At 38.5% G+C, this 15195-nt stretch overlaps 3 protein-coding genes across 5 annotated transcripts in view; 2 read left to right on the top strand and 1 right to left on the bottom strand.

Annotated features, from left to right (window-relative positions):
- Positions 1-15195, bottom strand: part of LOC144643871 (adenylate cyclase CyaB-like) — a 56728-nt gene that overhangs the window by 7600 nt on the left and 33933 nt on the right. The gene's annotated exons all lie outside the window — the stretch shown is intronic.
- LOC144641912 (uncharacterized) lies at positions 562-5453 on the top strand. Of its 2 annotated transcripts, none has more exons than XM_078500929.1 (4): positions 562-659; positions 3372-3452; positions 3919-3990; positions 5044-5453. In XM_078500929.1, the coding sequence occupies exons 2-4, from the start codon at positions 3395-3397 to the stop codon at positions 5259-5261; spliced, it is 348 nt and encodes a 115-aa protein (XP_078357055.1). In that variant the 5' UTR covers positions 562-659; positions 3372-3394; the 3' UTR covers positions 5262-5453. The 2 variants fall into 2 exon arrangements, with proteins under 2 accessions (XP_078357055.1, XP_078357056.1); XM_078500930.1 differs by lacking the exon at positions 562-659 and adding an exon at positions 1151-1309.
- LOC144641910 (uncharacterized) lies at positions 7180-11233 on the top strand. 2 transcript variants are annotated; one of them, XM_078500928.1, is made up of 4 exons: positions 7180-7228; positions 9372-9452; positions 9786-9857; positions 10818-11233. In XM_078500928.1, the coding sequence occupies exons 2-4, from the start codon at positions 9395-9397 to the stop codon at positions 11051-11053; spliced, it is 366 nt and encodes a 121-aa protein (XP_078357054.1). In that variant the 5' UTR covers positions 7180-7228; positions 9372-9394; the 3' UTR covers positions 11054-11233. The 2 variants fall into 2 exon arrangements, with proteins under 2 accessions (XP_078357054.1, XP_078357053.1); XM_078500927.1 differs by lacking the exon at positions 7180-7228 and adding an exon at positions 8162-8278.

The raw sequence follows: 15195 nt of genomic DNA, 5'->3' as shown, positions 1-15195 counted from the left end.
TTTGTTTGCTGTACTTAAACTGTCACCATGCTATGAGGTCTTTTTGGCAACTTTATTTTTGCCTGTATTGCTTGAATGTTGGGCGGAAACCATCTTAATCTTTAAGAAAGAATAATCTCTTTTCAGAGCTCCAAGTTATTATTTAGGACAAACCCAAGGGACAAGCCCTGATATATGGCGGTGAATTTATAATTGACTCAATGGCGGAATTATCTCGAGAAGCTTATTGTAAAGTTAACTTATTCACCATGGCCTCCTGATCCTGAAAAAAAAAATATAAATTATCGCTGTCTTCAATAAATGGCCGCCGCACCTCTACACAACAATGCAACCCTTATTCAAAGCATTTGAGCTCCAGTTCGGCGCGTATTTAAAGAGTTATGCAACCCGATGTAACAACTTTTTGCCGATCGGGAAGGAGATGATGATATTTTTGTTTACTGTTGTTGCAATTAGTTTTTTTAGAGTCATTTAAGTTGTCTGGCTTTGCTTGCAAGATCTTATATACTGTTATATATAAGCTATGCAAATCCAGCTTTATTGTTCATTACAATTCTAGGAAGAAACGTTACTTATTAGCCAGCGTACACAATTGTCTATTCAGTTCTAAAGGATCTGCCAACGGCACTGTGTATTCATAGACCACACAAACCACCAGGGTAAGCAAAATGTTTTTGATACTTTGCTTGAAATATGAAGTAGTTCTCTAGTTCTTACAATGCCGGATTGCAAAGAAATTGTATGAGATGTTTTTGAAAATTAGTACCCGTCCGCAGAATAGTTTCCGCTAGCAGTCAAATTAACCTGACCAATGCGGAATCTTTACAAAGATAGCCTTGGTGCTTAAGATCACTAGCATTCAGCTTGGTTTTTGGTGCAAAACACAATTTTTCGCCCAAGAATCCAACCACACCTAATAAGTACCCACTGTTCATTTCTTTTAGTGATCTTTAGTGGGTATCGATAGCTCCTGCAGCAGAAAAGAGAACTAAAATGCACAAGTTAGTGGCAAAGTACGGAAAAGCCAAAATCCCGGCGTAGTTGTACGATTTCAGTTTTCTTGTCCCAAACGTTGTATATTTGGGCTTGTAGTATTTTGGCGCAAAAATCATTTGTATGCTAATTTTGTTTGCAAGATGCTCTTTGTTGGCCATAGTACTACATTACTCATTAGTGTTCTAAAGAATATCTTTACAAGTGAAACGGCACTTATTAGGCAGCGTACACAATTGTCTATTCAGTTCTCAAAGTTCTGCCGAGACGCACTGTGTCCGCTGTTTGTTCATTCTTGTTAGACCAAACGACCAAGGTAAGCCAAGTGTTTTCTCGGGTGTTAAATACCTTGCCTGAAATGAGAAGTCAGGTTCCTATAATGGTACCACATTGGTACCTGCAATTCTGGATTGCAAAGAATCCGAAATTTTATTACATTTCAGTTGAAAATTAGTACCGCCTACTTGCTCTTACAGTTCCTGCTAACAGTCAAATTGCTTTCTCGATCGAGTTAGCCAAAGCAATCCGGAATTTCTAAAAAGATTACCATGGCGCTTTAGAACGCTAGCTAGTGTACTCATCTTGGTTTTTGGTGTAAAACACAATTTTTTTCGCCCAAGAAACAAATTACACTTAACTTAAGTACCCACTGTTGTTTTTTTACAGTGCGTAACGATATTTCGTGTAGTAGAAAAAAAAATTGAAACAATTAAAAAGCAAAGTACGGAAAACGCCAATATCCCGGGGTAGTTGTACTACTCTAGTTTTCTTGTATCAAACTTTGTTCGTTTGGGCTTGTAATATTTGGCGCAAAAACCGTTTGCATAGTAATTTTGAATGCCAATGTATGCTTATATTTGGGGCAAAAACCGTTTGTATCCTTATGTTGAATGCTAATGTATGCTAATATTTGGCGCAAAAACAGTTTCTTTTCTTATTTTGAAGAGTTGAATACGGTATAAAGAAGACATGACGATTTCGACGTCTTTGTAAAACTCTATAATATGGCCGTGGATGCACTTTCCTGACAATACTTGTCGAAACTTATTTGAGTCACTCATGTTTTAACTTTGCAAATTTAATTTATTCCTATGGCCTCAGATCTTTAAACTAAAAAGGTTGCACTGAAGAGCCTGAATAATCACCGCCTTCAAATAACTGCCACACCGCTTAACAACAATCGTCGCTTATTCAAAATTGTTTATTCAAGAGCAGCACTGGAATTTCGAAAAAAAACTTAGGCATGATACAGCAACTTAATTCCGATTGGTTAGGCGACTAGTACTAAAATACTGACATTTTTAACGGACTTTGTTGTTGTCATCACCAGTTTTGGTTATATTTTTTTATGAGTTGCAAATCGCACCTCCACCGAGGATAAAACCGTGCGACTACTCGAACTTTGGTTAAATTGCGTCTTTTCTGTCGCTGAATTCAAGCGTCTTTGTGATGGGCAGATAAGAAATTTGACGAATTTAAATATGTTACATATTCTAGTGCAAGAGAATATTTCCTTGTCTGAGTGTCAAAATGCTTACCAAAAAAAACTGAAGTACCCTGAACGTTTTAGTCACTGATTAAGGGCCAATCCCGAAACGTTTGGGTTAAATTTTTTTGTAAGGATTTTAGTAATTTTTGGCTTAAGACTACGTCACATGATTAGACTATAGAACATTTAATTCTTCAGTGACTTTAAGTTAATCCAATCAGGGGCCATTTTGCCACACTGATGGAATCTTATTTCAAACTCTAGATTAGAAATTTGCACTTTGGTATAATTTCATTGACTCAATAAGAGCTCCCTCCTTGCAAACTTTTTATTGTGAAGAATGTGGAACATGTGTTACAAAAGAGCCGTGTAATTAGGCTTTGGCGGATTGCGCTAGCATAATTTTTGGCATAATTGGAGCAAAAAAGCATAATTTTTTAAACGAGCACTGCCACGGCAAAATTAGCAATTTTTAGCACTTTTTGGAGCATAAATTCATAAAATTTAGTTAATATGGTTTATTTTCTACAGAAATAAATTAAATTTAGGTAGTATGTTCTTGCAATGCGTGTTTTAGCTACCCTTATAGTCGTATTGACTTCGAGCAGCTTATTTAGACAGCTGACCGCCGAGACAAACTGCCATAAAACACAAATAAATTTACAACAATAGTTAATTAAAAAACATCATAATTTGGTGTCGTTATTGCGCGCCTCTATGTACAGAATCTACGTCATTTTGTGAGCATAATTTCGGAAATCAGGAGCATAATTTTGGCAAAATTTGGCAAAATTTCGAGCACTGCTAGTAGCATATTATGCCACTTTCAGGTGCACAATCCGCCAAAGCCTACGTGTAATAGACATGAAACTTTCTACTTTTATTTTAGGTAAAGCGTAAAGACAAGAAACAATGTATCTGAGGACGTGCTTGCTGATTGTGCTCACTATTGGAATTGTACAAGCCAAAGGTAATTTCTGTGAATATACTTAAAAAGGAAGAACAAAAACTAGTGTCCAAGATCCCCGATCACATCAACTAACTATTCCTCTGTCCACTAGGACAAGGCAACTTTAAAATGCAGTGGTAAACTAGAAAATAATCAACACCAAAAATTACTAAATATATTAAAGACTGAAACCGCTTTGATGGAATTCAAGATGATCGAGTTGCGTTTTCAAAGGCATACACCTTGATTTCATAACCTCAGCGGCACGAAACTGTCAGCAGGTTCACAGATTCACAGTCCAACAGAGGCTGAGTCGTCCCCAGCCGTCTTCATACAGCGCAAGGAGAGACGGGTGCTATATGAAGACGACTGGGGACGAGTCAGCAACTGAGGTACATGTTGAAATTGGATATATCTCATTCGTTAGAAATGCAAAGTTGCGTTTTTTTTACAGCGTAGAACAAACACTTATTTATTTTTCACGCAGTGTACAGAAGGCTTCCAAACTTCTGGGCTCATGCACGTGAAGAGCTGGTAAAAGAACCACAAGTGAGAGAAGGTAAATACAATTCATAGCCCTATGTGTTCAAATTCACTTAGTAAAACGACGACATTTTGAAAGTACTGAGAAACTTTATTAACTTCTTCATGTTAAGGGAGGCTAAAAACACATCGTCAGGTGGTGTTAAGGTTTGACTAAGCATTGCGTTTGTTAAATTTTTCATATATTTAATTTTTTGGGAAGAAGAACTTGAACGGGGCCGCCCCAAATTGAGCTGGAAACGATAGGCGGGACATGGAATGTGTCAAATTGGGTTGGATTGGCAAAAGATTAATGCTAGATTAGCCCAAAATGGTTTTGAATTGCGTGACTTTGTGGATGCCCTATGCACCTCCTAGGAGCTATATGCGGGGTTATTGAACAACTCGGAGTCGAGATGTTTAGAGGTGTGATAGAGTGAATGTAAATTTTTAAGTCTTTGTAGATCTCCCGGCACTGAAAAGTATTTATTTTGTGTAAGTGTGGTTACGTACACGCAAATAATGTGCTGGAAGAAATAAGCAAGGAAGGCATGGTGGCCTAATGGTTGGTGCGCTCAACTCCAATTCGAGTAGTCCGGGTTTAAACCCTAGTTAGGGTCACTGTGTTGTTTTCTGGAGACTGACACTTTACTCTCGCAGCGCCTCTCTCTACCCACCAAGTGTATCAGGTGTATAAATGGGTACCAGCAAATTTTATGCTAAGGAGGTGGCGGGTGGGGCAGCGATCGACTTAGTATCCTATCCAGGAGAAGTAGAAGTACTCCTAGTCGATTAATGCAACAGAAACTGAGATAAGCTCCGGCGGCATGAGATACTTTGGTCCGAGGCACTTTACCTTTTAGGGAAAATTTAGGTATAATTGTGTACAGTACAACATCTTCATGACGCATATTTTTTTACGTGCGTTTACGTGCGTGAAACTTTAGAGACAATGTATGAATGACTTGCGTAAACGTGTACGCAAGTCGTTCATACATTGTCTCTAAAGTTTCACGCACGTAAACGCACGTAAAAAATTACAAGTCAGTGGAAATCCACCATTACTCATTATCCTTATTTCTATTTACAGAGGAATTCAAGTGTTACTCTTGTTTGGCCGGTAGCAAAGAGACCTGTGTCAAAAAGGAGAAAGTATGCAAACAAGAGAGTCCCGTATGTATGACAGCAACAGGAATGGGATATATACTTCAGTGCGCAGACATGGAGTATTATAACCAGTCAAAGAAAGACTGTGAAGATTTTGACTGTGAAGTGTCTTACTGTACTGAATCACTGTGTAACGCTTGATATCAATCAATAGCGTGTTTTGCGGAGTTAGAAATTTTGGCTGTTTTTCTCAGTATTATCTTTTCCAGAATTATCGTGTAGGCACCATCAGCATTTGAGCCATATACCGTAGTGTTGTGTATTTCGATTGCTAGCACCATTTGTAAACATTAAACGTTGGGTACGTCAATAAAGAAGATAAGAAACTAAAAATCGATAGTGTAACAGTTTTACTTGTAGTTTGAGTCTGTAGTTGTTCAGAACGGTTAAGTCCAGCAAGTAGCAGCCTTTCCACTCACTGCTTTCGCGCTCCCTATTTCTCGCCTTAACCGTCCGGCCGATTGGCGCCTGGGGAAGAGGCAGACTTGGCATTATTTACACGAGGATGAAATCGTGATATTTTGGGGGTGATAGGGGAGAAAAGTCGGTCGGACCCTCCCCTAGATCCACCACTGCACATCATATATATGCAACAACGTAGCTTGTATTGTCAGTAGTTAACTGAGATAACTGCTAACAAAACAAGCTGCGCTATCCACGGGATAGTGGTTTATCCCGGAAGATAGCGTTACCTAACCTTTGAACAACCGGGGCCTGTGTAGAGAGTGGTACTGTCAGAGTTTGGTGCCTTTCCAAAGAACACAAAACAGTGACCCCGGCCAGCGCTACAATCCAGGCCGCTGGACGCAGAGTCCAGCGTATTACTTAGCCTGCAGTTCAGGCGTTTTTGGTGCACGAGCGCTTGAATTCAAAAACACGACTCCCAGTCACTTCTACGTTTTTTCACTCGCTCCAAACCTCAAAACACACGCTGGAATACTACACTGTAAGGAGCTACGTCACAAAGATTACGGGGATGTTTGGTCGGAACTGTTCAGAAATCAGTGGTAGGCAACTTAACCCATGGAAAACATAATCTTTGAACATCTGCAAATGGTTAGACATTCTAGTCTTCTCGGAAAAGGACGATAAACCGTAGGTCCCGTCTCCTGTATCTTCAGTCTTATAACAGGGGACGTTAAAGAATCCACACACTATTCGCAAAGAGTAGGGCACGAAGTTCCCGGTGTTGTGGTCTGGCCTTTGTGTAGTAAATTACAGTATGTGTACAACGCATTTGAACATTATATATGAAAAATGCGCTATATAAATTGATTATCATTATCATTATCTAAAGGAATATATAACCTTTATTCTTGGAGAGAGATCAAATCACGGCTATAAATATCGAATTTATTGAAGACGCGCAGAAAAATCTTTAAAAGTTAAGCCTCAAATTTTCAAATTGTGATACATTTCCATCTTAGCCATCCGCAGCCAAAGACTCTTGTGAACAGTTCAGTCTAGTGCTCTAATATATTCAAGTGTCTGCTCGGGAGCGTGGTTTATAACCTTTAAATTGACTTAAGTTCACCTAAACAGTGCAAGAGGGAGAGTGTTAACATGATGTTCAATTTAGAATACTACGTTACAATCTCGTACATCCTACTTATTGTTACTTAAGCCTGGTTTTCACTAGCTACGCAAGCACAAGCGCAAACACAAGCGCGATCACGAAAAGAGGACAAATCTTGATCCTAGTGCTTGTGCTTGCCCGCAAGCACAATCACAAGCATCCAAATGCAACGCGCTTGTGCTTTTGCTTGAGTCGAAGCTGTTTTCACGGAGATATAAGAGCTGTTATCCTTGCGCTTGTGCTTGCGTCGCTAGTGAAAATCAGGCTTTACTGGGCTAAAATTCGGCGTATTTTAAATTCGTAGTTTAATATTGTGCAAATTAAGTTGTTGAAGTCTTGACCCTTTGTTTGTTTTAGTTTGCAAGTTCCTTTCTATTCATATGCTGATTTGCGTTACCTTAATCCAGGCTTTTCAGTTCTTTATTGTTCATTACAGCTCGATCTACTTATTGATCCTTAAAAAACAATTGAAATTCAGTGGCAAAAGCTCTCCCAACAGAACGGTGCTCATTCGACAACTAGTCAGACCAAGGTAAGCGAAATGTTTAAGATTTTAGATACCTTTATACCTTACAAAAAAGATCGAACAAGCGAATGTAAAAACTTGGCTTTGGTTCCAAAAATCCAGTTTCCAAATAGGTTTTATTTAAAGTGAAAGTTAATGGACACGGATTTCCTTGGAAAACTTAGAAAGATCGGAGCTAATAATTAATTGAAAATTGAATGCTAAAGCTTCTCTTGTACGTTGCTTTTGTTTTTTGGGAAGATAACACAATTCGTCTTGCACAAGAATCCAATCATACCTAACAATGCACATTTGATCTTTTCTCAGTGCGTTTTTGATATTTCATCCGACGGGAAAATATCATGTCATCTCATGCATAACAAGATAAGATAAGCCAAATTCTCGGTTAAGTGTACGATTCCAGTTTGTGTCCACACGCTGTTTATTCTGGCTTGTAATATTTTGGCGCCAAAACCATCGATAAGCTAAATCTGAAGGGTAGAGAGCCACCAAGGGGATTAAATCATGTGAATCTTTCTAAGAAAGAATAATCTTTTAACAGAGCTCCAAGTTATTATCTAGCACAAACTCTAAAATACGGCGGTGAACTTTATAATTGACTCGATGGAATTATTTCGAGCAGCTAAGTTAATGTTTTCACCATGGCCTCCTGATACTAACAAAATATAAATTATTGCCGTCTTCAAATGACCGCCGCACCTGTACACAACAATGCGACGCCTATTCAAAGCATTTGAACTCTAGTTCGGCGCTTATTCAAAGAGACATGCATATGCAACCCAATGCAACAACTTTTTGCTGATCGGGAAGGACATAATGATATTGTTGTTTACTGTTGTCGGTTTTTGCAGAGTCGTTTAAGTTGTTCGGCTCTGCTCGCAAGATCTTATTTGTTCGCTTTGCAAATCCAGCTATTTAAATTCTTCATTGTTCATTTAGTTCTAAAGAATATCTTAAGAGAAGCGCCACTTATTAGCCAGTGTACATAATTGACTATTTAGTTCTAAAAGTTCTGTCAACGGCACTGTGTATTCATAGACCACACAAGCGACCAAGGTAAGAAAAATGTTTTTCATACTTTGCTTGAAATGAGAAGTGGTTCGTATAATGGTTCCACATTGCTTCCTACAATCCCGGATTGCAAAGAAATTGTATGAGATGTTCTTTGACGCAGATTTCTCTCACTGAATTTCTGCTAGCAGTCAAATTGCTCTCTCGATCAAGTTAACCTGCGGAATCTTTAACTTAGAACGCTTTAGAACACTAGCTAGTGTACTCAGCTTTGTGTTCGGTGTAAAACACAATTTTTCTCTCAAACGTTGCTCATTTAGGCTTGTAATATTTTAGCGCAAAAACAAATTTTTATGTTAATTTCGAAGAGTTGAGTCAAAACAAGACAGAGAACTTCTTTTCGAGAAAGAACAATGTCTTTTCTAACGTTATAATGGGTCTATTATATGGTGGGTGCATTTTTCTTATTACTTGTTGGCAATACTTTTCGAAACTTATCTTAGGTGTCTTTTTGTAAAGTTTATTTGTTCCTATGGCCTCGGTGCCGAAAAGGTTACACTGAACAGTTTGAATAATCACCGCTTTCAAATAACCACCACACCTCTTAACAACAACGCGGAACTTATTCAAAACATTTTTTTAAGAGTAGCACTTTTGAATATTAAAATATTCAAAGAAACTTTCCGCCCAAAGCTGCAGCAACTTGATTTCGATCGGGAAGGAGAGTTTCAGATTTTCAACGGACTTTGTTGTTGTTATAAATAGTTTTGAAAAAAAGATTAGTTATGAGCTGTTTATATGAACCTCCCCAGAAGAAAAAAAACGTACGACTTCTGAAGCTTTTGATAAATTGCATCTTTTGTTTTTTTTGGACGCTCAATTTAAACTTCTTTGTGATGGGCAAATTAGAATTCTGGCTCGAATGCGAACTCCTTGCAAACGTTTGGATTTAATTTTTTGTAAGGATTTTTGGCATTTTTTTGGCATAAGACTACTGATATAGCCAATCATTCCGTGGCTGCCACTTGGTTAGAAACTTGCATGTTTCGATAATTACATTAACTCAATGATAGGTCATGGAAAATGTGTTACTAAGAGCGGGATAACAGAGGACTTAAAACTCCTGCTTTTATTTTAGGTAAAGCGTGAAGACAAGAAACAATGTACCTGAAGACGTGCTTGCTGATTGTGCTCACTATTGGAATTGTACAAGCCAAAGGTAACTTCTGGGATAAATGTATACAAAAAATACTCCTAGTGTCCAAGATCTCCGATCACTGACATCAACTAACTATTCCTCTGTCCACTAGGGACAAGGAAATTTTAAAATGCAGTGGTAAACTAGTTCAATAATAATCAAGATCGAGTTGCGTTTTCAAAGGCACATAACTTGATTTCATAGCCTCAGCGACACGAAACGGTCACAGATTCACAGATCCACAGTCCAACAGAGGTACATATTATAGTTGGGTGATCCCATTAGTTAGAAATGCAAAGTTACGATTTTCTAAAGCGAAGAACCAACACCGGCTTTTCTTTATTTCTCGTGCAGTGTACAGAAGGATTCCAAACTTCAGGGCTTATGCACGTGAAGAGCTGATAGAAGAACCACAAGTGAGAGAAGGTAAATACAATACATAGCCCTATGTGTTAATTACTTTATATAAAGCGAAGGAACTTCTTCACTTCTTCATCTAAAAATAACATCGTCAGGTGGAGATAAGGTTTGACCAAGCATTGCGTTTGCAAAATCTTTCCAGTATTTAATTGTTTGGTATTAAAGACGAAAGGGGGCCACCCTAAATTGAGCTGGAAACGATTATAATTAGCGAAACAGAGAATGCGCCATATTGGGTCGGATTCGCAAAAAGTTTAATGCTAGATTAGCCCAGAATCGTTTTGAATGGGGTGACTTTGTGAATGCCCTATGCTTCTCCTAGGAGCTGTATACGGGGTAATTGAACAACTCGGTGTCGGCACCATGAAAAGTATGTATTTTGTGTAAGTGAATAAATTGCTGTAATTAGAAGTAAGGGAGGCACGGTGGTGTAATGGTTAGTGCGCTAGACTCTCACCTCGAGTCGTCCGAGTTTAAACCCTAGCTGGGGTCACTGCGCTTTTTTTTTTTTTTTTAGATAGACACTACTCTTGCAGACTAGACGAAGTAAAAATACTCTTAGTCGATTAATGCAACAGAAACCGGGATAAACCCCGGAGGCATGAGATACTTTGGTCTTAGGCACACTTAACCTTTAAGGGATAATTAAGGTATAATTGTTTACAGTACCAGGGACGTAACTAGCAAAATTAAAAACAAAATATTTATGTTTTCTTGGGAAAATAATCCCCAGCTGAACAAGATTGTTTCTATCTCGAGAAATACCTCATGAAAAATGTCTCTGAAGAGTTGCAGAGCTTCTAGATTTCAACATTATCTGGAGGGCCTGCGGCGCCTGCCCCCAGAACCCCCCAGCAAGATCTTGCGTCGTCTATTGCAAAGGTCTGGTTACGGCCCTGAACTGTGCAACATCGCTTCATGTGCAACTATAATCGACTTTCTCATTATCCGTATTTCTATTTACAGAGAAATTCAAGTGTTACTCTTGTGTGGTCACTAGCAAGGGGGACTGTACCAAAAAGAAAGTTTGCAAACAAGAGAGTCCAATGTGTTTGAGCGTAACATATGCAAGTCCGACAGGAATGGCATATGTATTTCAGTGCGCAGACATGGAGTATTATAACAAGGCAGAGAAAGACTGTGAAGAGTTTGCCTGCGATGTGTCTTACTGTACTGAGTCACTGTGTAACGCTCCAAACTAATCAAGGGCGTGTTGTACTGAATTAGAAATTGAGATTTTGGCTTTTCTTTTCTCAATTTTTTCAGCATTATCGTGTAGGCACCATCAGTATTTGAATCATTTGCCGTAGTGTTGTGAGGTATTTAACTGCATTCCAGCACCATTTGACAACTATCAACATTTGGTATCTCAATAAAGACAAAAAGAAACTAAGAATTGATGGTATAACAATTTTACTTATAATTTGAATCTGTAGCTGTTAAAAACGGTAAAGTCCAGCAAGTAGCAGCCTTTCCACTCACTGCTTTCGCGCTTCCTATTTTCCCGCCTTAACCGTCTGGCCGAACGGCGCCTAGGGAAGAGGCAGACTTGGCCTTATTTACACGGGGATGAAAGCGTGATATTTTTGTTTTGTTGTTTTTAAAAACAAAAGAAACAATTTCCATACATTCTTCCAACAGAAAAGAAGTGAGATAAAAGTCGGTCGGACCCTCCCCTGCATATTTGGAAGATATTGTGAGCGACACCTTAAACAACCATATGGATACACAAGGTTTATTATGCAACAACCAATGGGGATTTCGAAAAAATTATTCAACTGAGAGCCTTTTACTTCATTTAACAGAGACTTGGAGAAATGCACTGGACAAGGGCCAGAAAGTGGGTGTCCTTTTTATCGATTTTCGGAAAGCTTTTGACACTGTGAACCATACTATCCTACAAGAAAAGCTAAAAGCCATTGGTGTATCAGGTGACCTGCTTTCCTGGCTTGATGATTATATGTCTGCACGTAAGCAGTTTGTCCAATTATCAGAATATCAGTCCGAGCCCAAAACCATTACGTTTGGAGTCCCCCAAGGCTCAATATTAGGGCCCAAATTATTTTCAATCTTCGTAAACGACCTTCCTGAATCGATAACAAGTGGTAATGTATTCATGTTTGCTGATGATACCACAATTTACACAATTGGCAAGGACATCGACAATATCATCCTGACACTGCAATCCATTTTAGACCAGGTATACACCTGGTGTCAGTCTAACAGATTAATAGCCCACGAATCGAAGATGGAAGCCCTGATAATTTCAAGACAGAGCTTTATTGGTCCCCTGCGACGTTTGACTTACGGCAGTAGCACTATTGAGTACAAACAATCATCCAAATGTCTTGGGTTAACAATCGACAACAAGCTATCATGGTATGAACACATCGGGAACGTTTGTAAGTCCTTCAGTAACAAAGTTGCAGTCTTAAAACGGATAAAGTTCCTACCAAAACCAGTCTTGGAAACTATTTATTATAAAACAATCATCCCCAGTGTCCTATATGGTATTGCAGTCTGGGGATCTTGTTCTCCAGCTTTGTTAGATGATATAGACCGAATTCATTTGAGAGCAACAAGAATTATTAATAGTCTACCGCATTACATCCATAGTGATTACATCAGGAACGCTCCATATTGGAACCCAATTGTTTCATTTTACATTAAGAGACTTCTAGTTATTACGCACAATATTTACCATGGAAATAGCATCGATCCTCTAAAGGACTTACTAGTGAAACCCGAGTCTACTTATAACTTTAGAAAATCCTTAAATGTTGAGGTTGATAGACCAAGAACAGAAGTGGGAAGATCTTCTTTTAAACATCGTGCTGCACTATCTTGGAATCTCCTTCCCGATGACATCAAGTCTTGCTCTAACCTTGATTCTTTCAAGAAAAAACTTAAGGCAAATAAGAGTCTCTTAAAATCTATCAGTTTCACTAAAGCGTCCTGCTGCGTTTCTAACAAATCTTTGGACTTCATATATTTTTAATTTATTCATTTATTTATCTTTTTACTGTATATTGTTATTAATTCATCTATTTTACCTATCATTATTTATTCAGATATTGTAAATAAATTATGAATCATGTATTATATAGGATCTTATTGTAATTTATTATTTTAGATAGTGCAGGTCCACATCAGGACTTAACGTCTTGCCAATTATTTTGTAACCTGCTTTATCAAATAAACCATGTATGTATGTATGTATGTATGTATATCATTCATATGCAACAATAGCGCAGCAATTATGGAAATCTATATTCTGTTCCCTTTTTTTATTGCATGCTCGGTAAACCTCAAACCAAAACATTTTACCAGTAAGGGTTAGCGCGACTACTTTTGCAACGTTTGGCTCATATCTTGGGCGCTGAATCACTCCGTGATAAGATTTTTTTCTTTTCATTCGACGCTGACCGGTTCCCAGTCGTTTAACTTATGGTTTTAGAACTAGGGTTTGGATACGGTTATTAGTTTTCAAACTATCGCACTTACGTCCAGTTATAAGAAAAGGACGAATATAAGACACATGGTTTTTCATTAGCAATTTTGGCCTGTACCCACTTATACTTTTGGGCCCAGTTGTTCAAAGAATGGACTGAACGCTATCCCAGGTTAACCACTATCTAGTGGATAGCGTAGCTTGTTTTGTCAGAAGTTATCTGATGAAAGTGCTGATGAAACAAATATGCACGGTATAGTGGTTTATCCCGGAAGATAGCGTTATCTAACCTTCACAGTATCTTTAAACAACCGGGGCCTGAGTGGAGAGGTGTACTGTCAGAGTTTGGTGTCTTTGCCAAGAACACAAAACTGTGACCCCGGCCAACGCTAGAACCGGGCCACTGAATGCAGAGTCCAGCGTACTACTCAGCCTGCAGTTCAGCCGTTTTTGGTGCACGAGCGCTTGCATTCAAAAACGCGACTCCCAGTCCCTTGAACGTTTTTTCAATCGCTACAATCCTCAAAACACACGCTGGAATATTACACACTGTAAAATAGGTACGTCACGGAGATTTCGCAAACGTTTGGTCGTAACTGTTCGGAAATTAGTGGTAGGCAACTAACTCATGGAAAACATTATCTTTGAACATCTATTTTCGGAGAGAAATCAAAACACGGCTATAAATATCGATTTTTGGAAGACGCACGGAAAAAAACTTGAAAAGTTAAGCCTCAATTTTTCAAGTTGTAATTCATTTCCATCCTAGCAAAAGACGCTTTTTAACAGTTTCAGTGCTCTAATATAGCAACTTAATAATAACCGGCACGCATACATGCATGCACAGGCGATGACGCTTTACAATGATCCCAGAAATTGCATTTTTCTTATTCATTTTAATTTTTATTTGCCTTGACTACAAAACGAACCTCCAATACATTACAAACCTACAGTATGATAAGATAAATACATTAAATCATTACGAACTTCGCCATTTAGCAACAGAAAGGCCCAGGATTGATTTCCACACCTAGTCAATACTGAAGATTGTGTGACATTTCCGTATTGAAATGGTCTGAAATGTAATGAAGTCAACACCGCTTACTAGAATCACTTCCATGCATTTATGCAACTTATCAAACAAAACATTTTAGATCAGCTAAATCAGCAATAGGGTAGAAGTTCTTTCTGAATTCTGGCTTCTCATACAAATAGGAATACGGATACCGTCACTGTTTTGTTTTTAATGGCTTGAGATAAACACCCGAATAAATATTATCCAAAGCAGTAAAATGAAGATGGCGAGTCGCGAAGGGAAAAGAAAAGAAAATTAACTTAAACTTAAATATTATCGACAACAATGCACGTCAAAGCAAACAAAGATTTCAGATAGCTCACCTTTGCAATCTAATCAAGATACTGCTGCCATCGGTCTCCCTTATGGAAAGGTTTCAAAAGTTATGACACTAACCGGCCGTCACTCGTCAAATTCAACATCAGTCAACTTAGTCTGCCATCACGTATGCCGACTTCGAATACACGTACAACGGTAAAAAAGTTCTTTAAGCGAGCTCACAATTATCCAGTACATCATTCTCCCCTGAACCCAAAACTTTGTTTAACTGTACGTTAGAAATCAAACGCGTTTTGCCGATGGATGCTCTTAAAGTTGATTCAGTACTCATGAAAATCAAAGATGGCGTACTGAAACTGAGTAAACAACAAAGTGCCTAGTTCCCAGTGCTACTCGGTTGGAGTAATCGTAACATTGCCCGTCCACGGGCCACAACATATAGGCGTCACCGCCTAAAAACTGACCATTAGTTTTAGGTTTCCTACGACACAAATATCTATTTTGGCTGATCAAAAATCTGTTAACATCCGTAACAAAGC

The sequence above is a fragment of the Oculina patagonica genome, chromosome 2 (genome assembly GCF_052425735.1).
Source record: "Oculina patagonica isolate OP01 chromosome 2, crgOcupat, whole genome shotgun sequence".
NCBI classification, from domain to species: Eukaryota; Metazoa; Cnidaria; class Anthozoa; order Scleractinia; family Oculinidae; genus Oculina; species Oculina patagonica.
This window is presented reverse-complemented; position numbering and strand designations above follow the sequence as displayed.

What these genes read in the sequence shown, in the direction of transcription:
- LOC144641912 (XM_078500929.1), top strand. Translation starts at nt 3,395, where the DNA reads ATGTATCTGAGGACGTGCTTGCTGATTGTGCTCACTATTGGAATTGTA. An exon ending in TGGAATTGTACAAGCCAAAG is followed by an intron (nt 3,453 to 3,918) that starts GTAATTTCTGTG and finishes TTTTTCACGCAG; the next exon opens with TGTACAGAAGGCTTCCAAAC. An exon ending in AGAACCACAAGTGAGAGAAG is followed by an intron (nt 3,991 to 5,043) that starts GTAAATACAATT and finishes TTCTATTTACAG; the next exon opens with AGGAATTCAAGTGTTACTCT.
- LOC144641910 (XM_078500928.1), top strand. Translation starts at nt 9,395, where the DNA reads ATGTACCTGAAGACGTGCTTGCTGATTGTGCTCACTATTGGAATTGTA. An exon ending in TGGAATTGTACAAGCCAAAG is followed by an intron (nt 9,453 to 9,785) that starts GTAACTTCTGGG and finishes TTTCTCGTGCAG; the next exon opens with TGTACAGAAGGATTCCAAAC. An exon ending in AGAACCACAAGTGAGAGAAG is followed by an intron (nt 9,858 to 10,817) that starts GTAAATACAATA and finishes TTCTATTTACAG; the next exon opens with AGAAATTCAAGTGTTACTCT.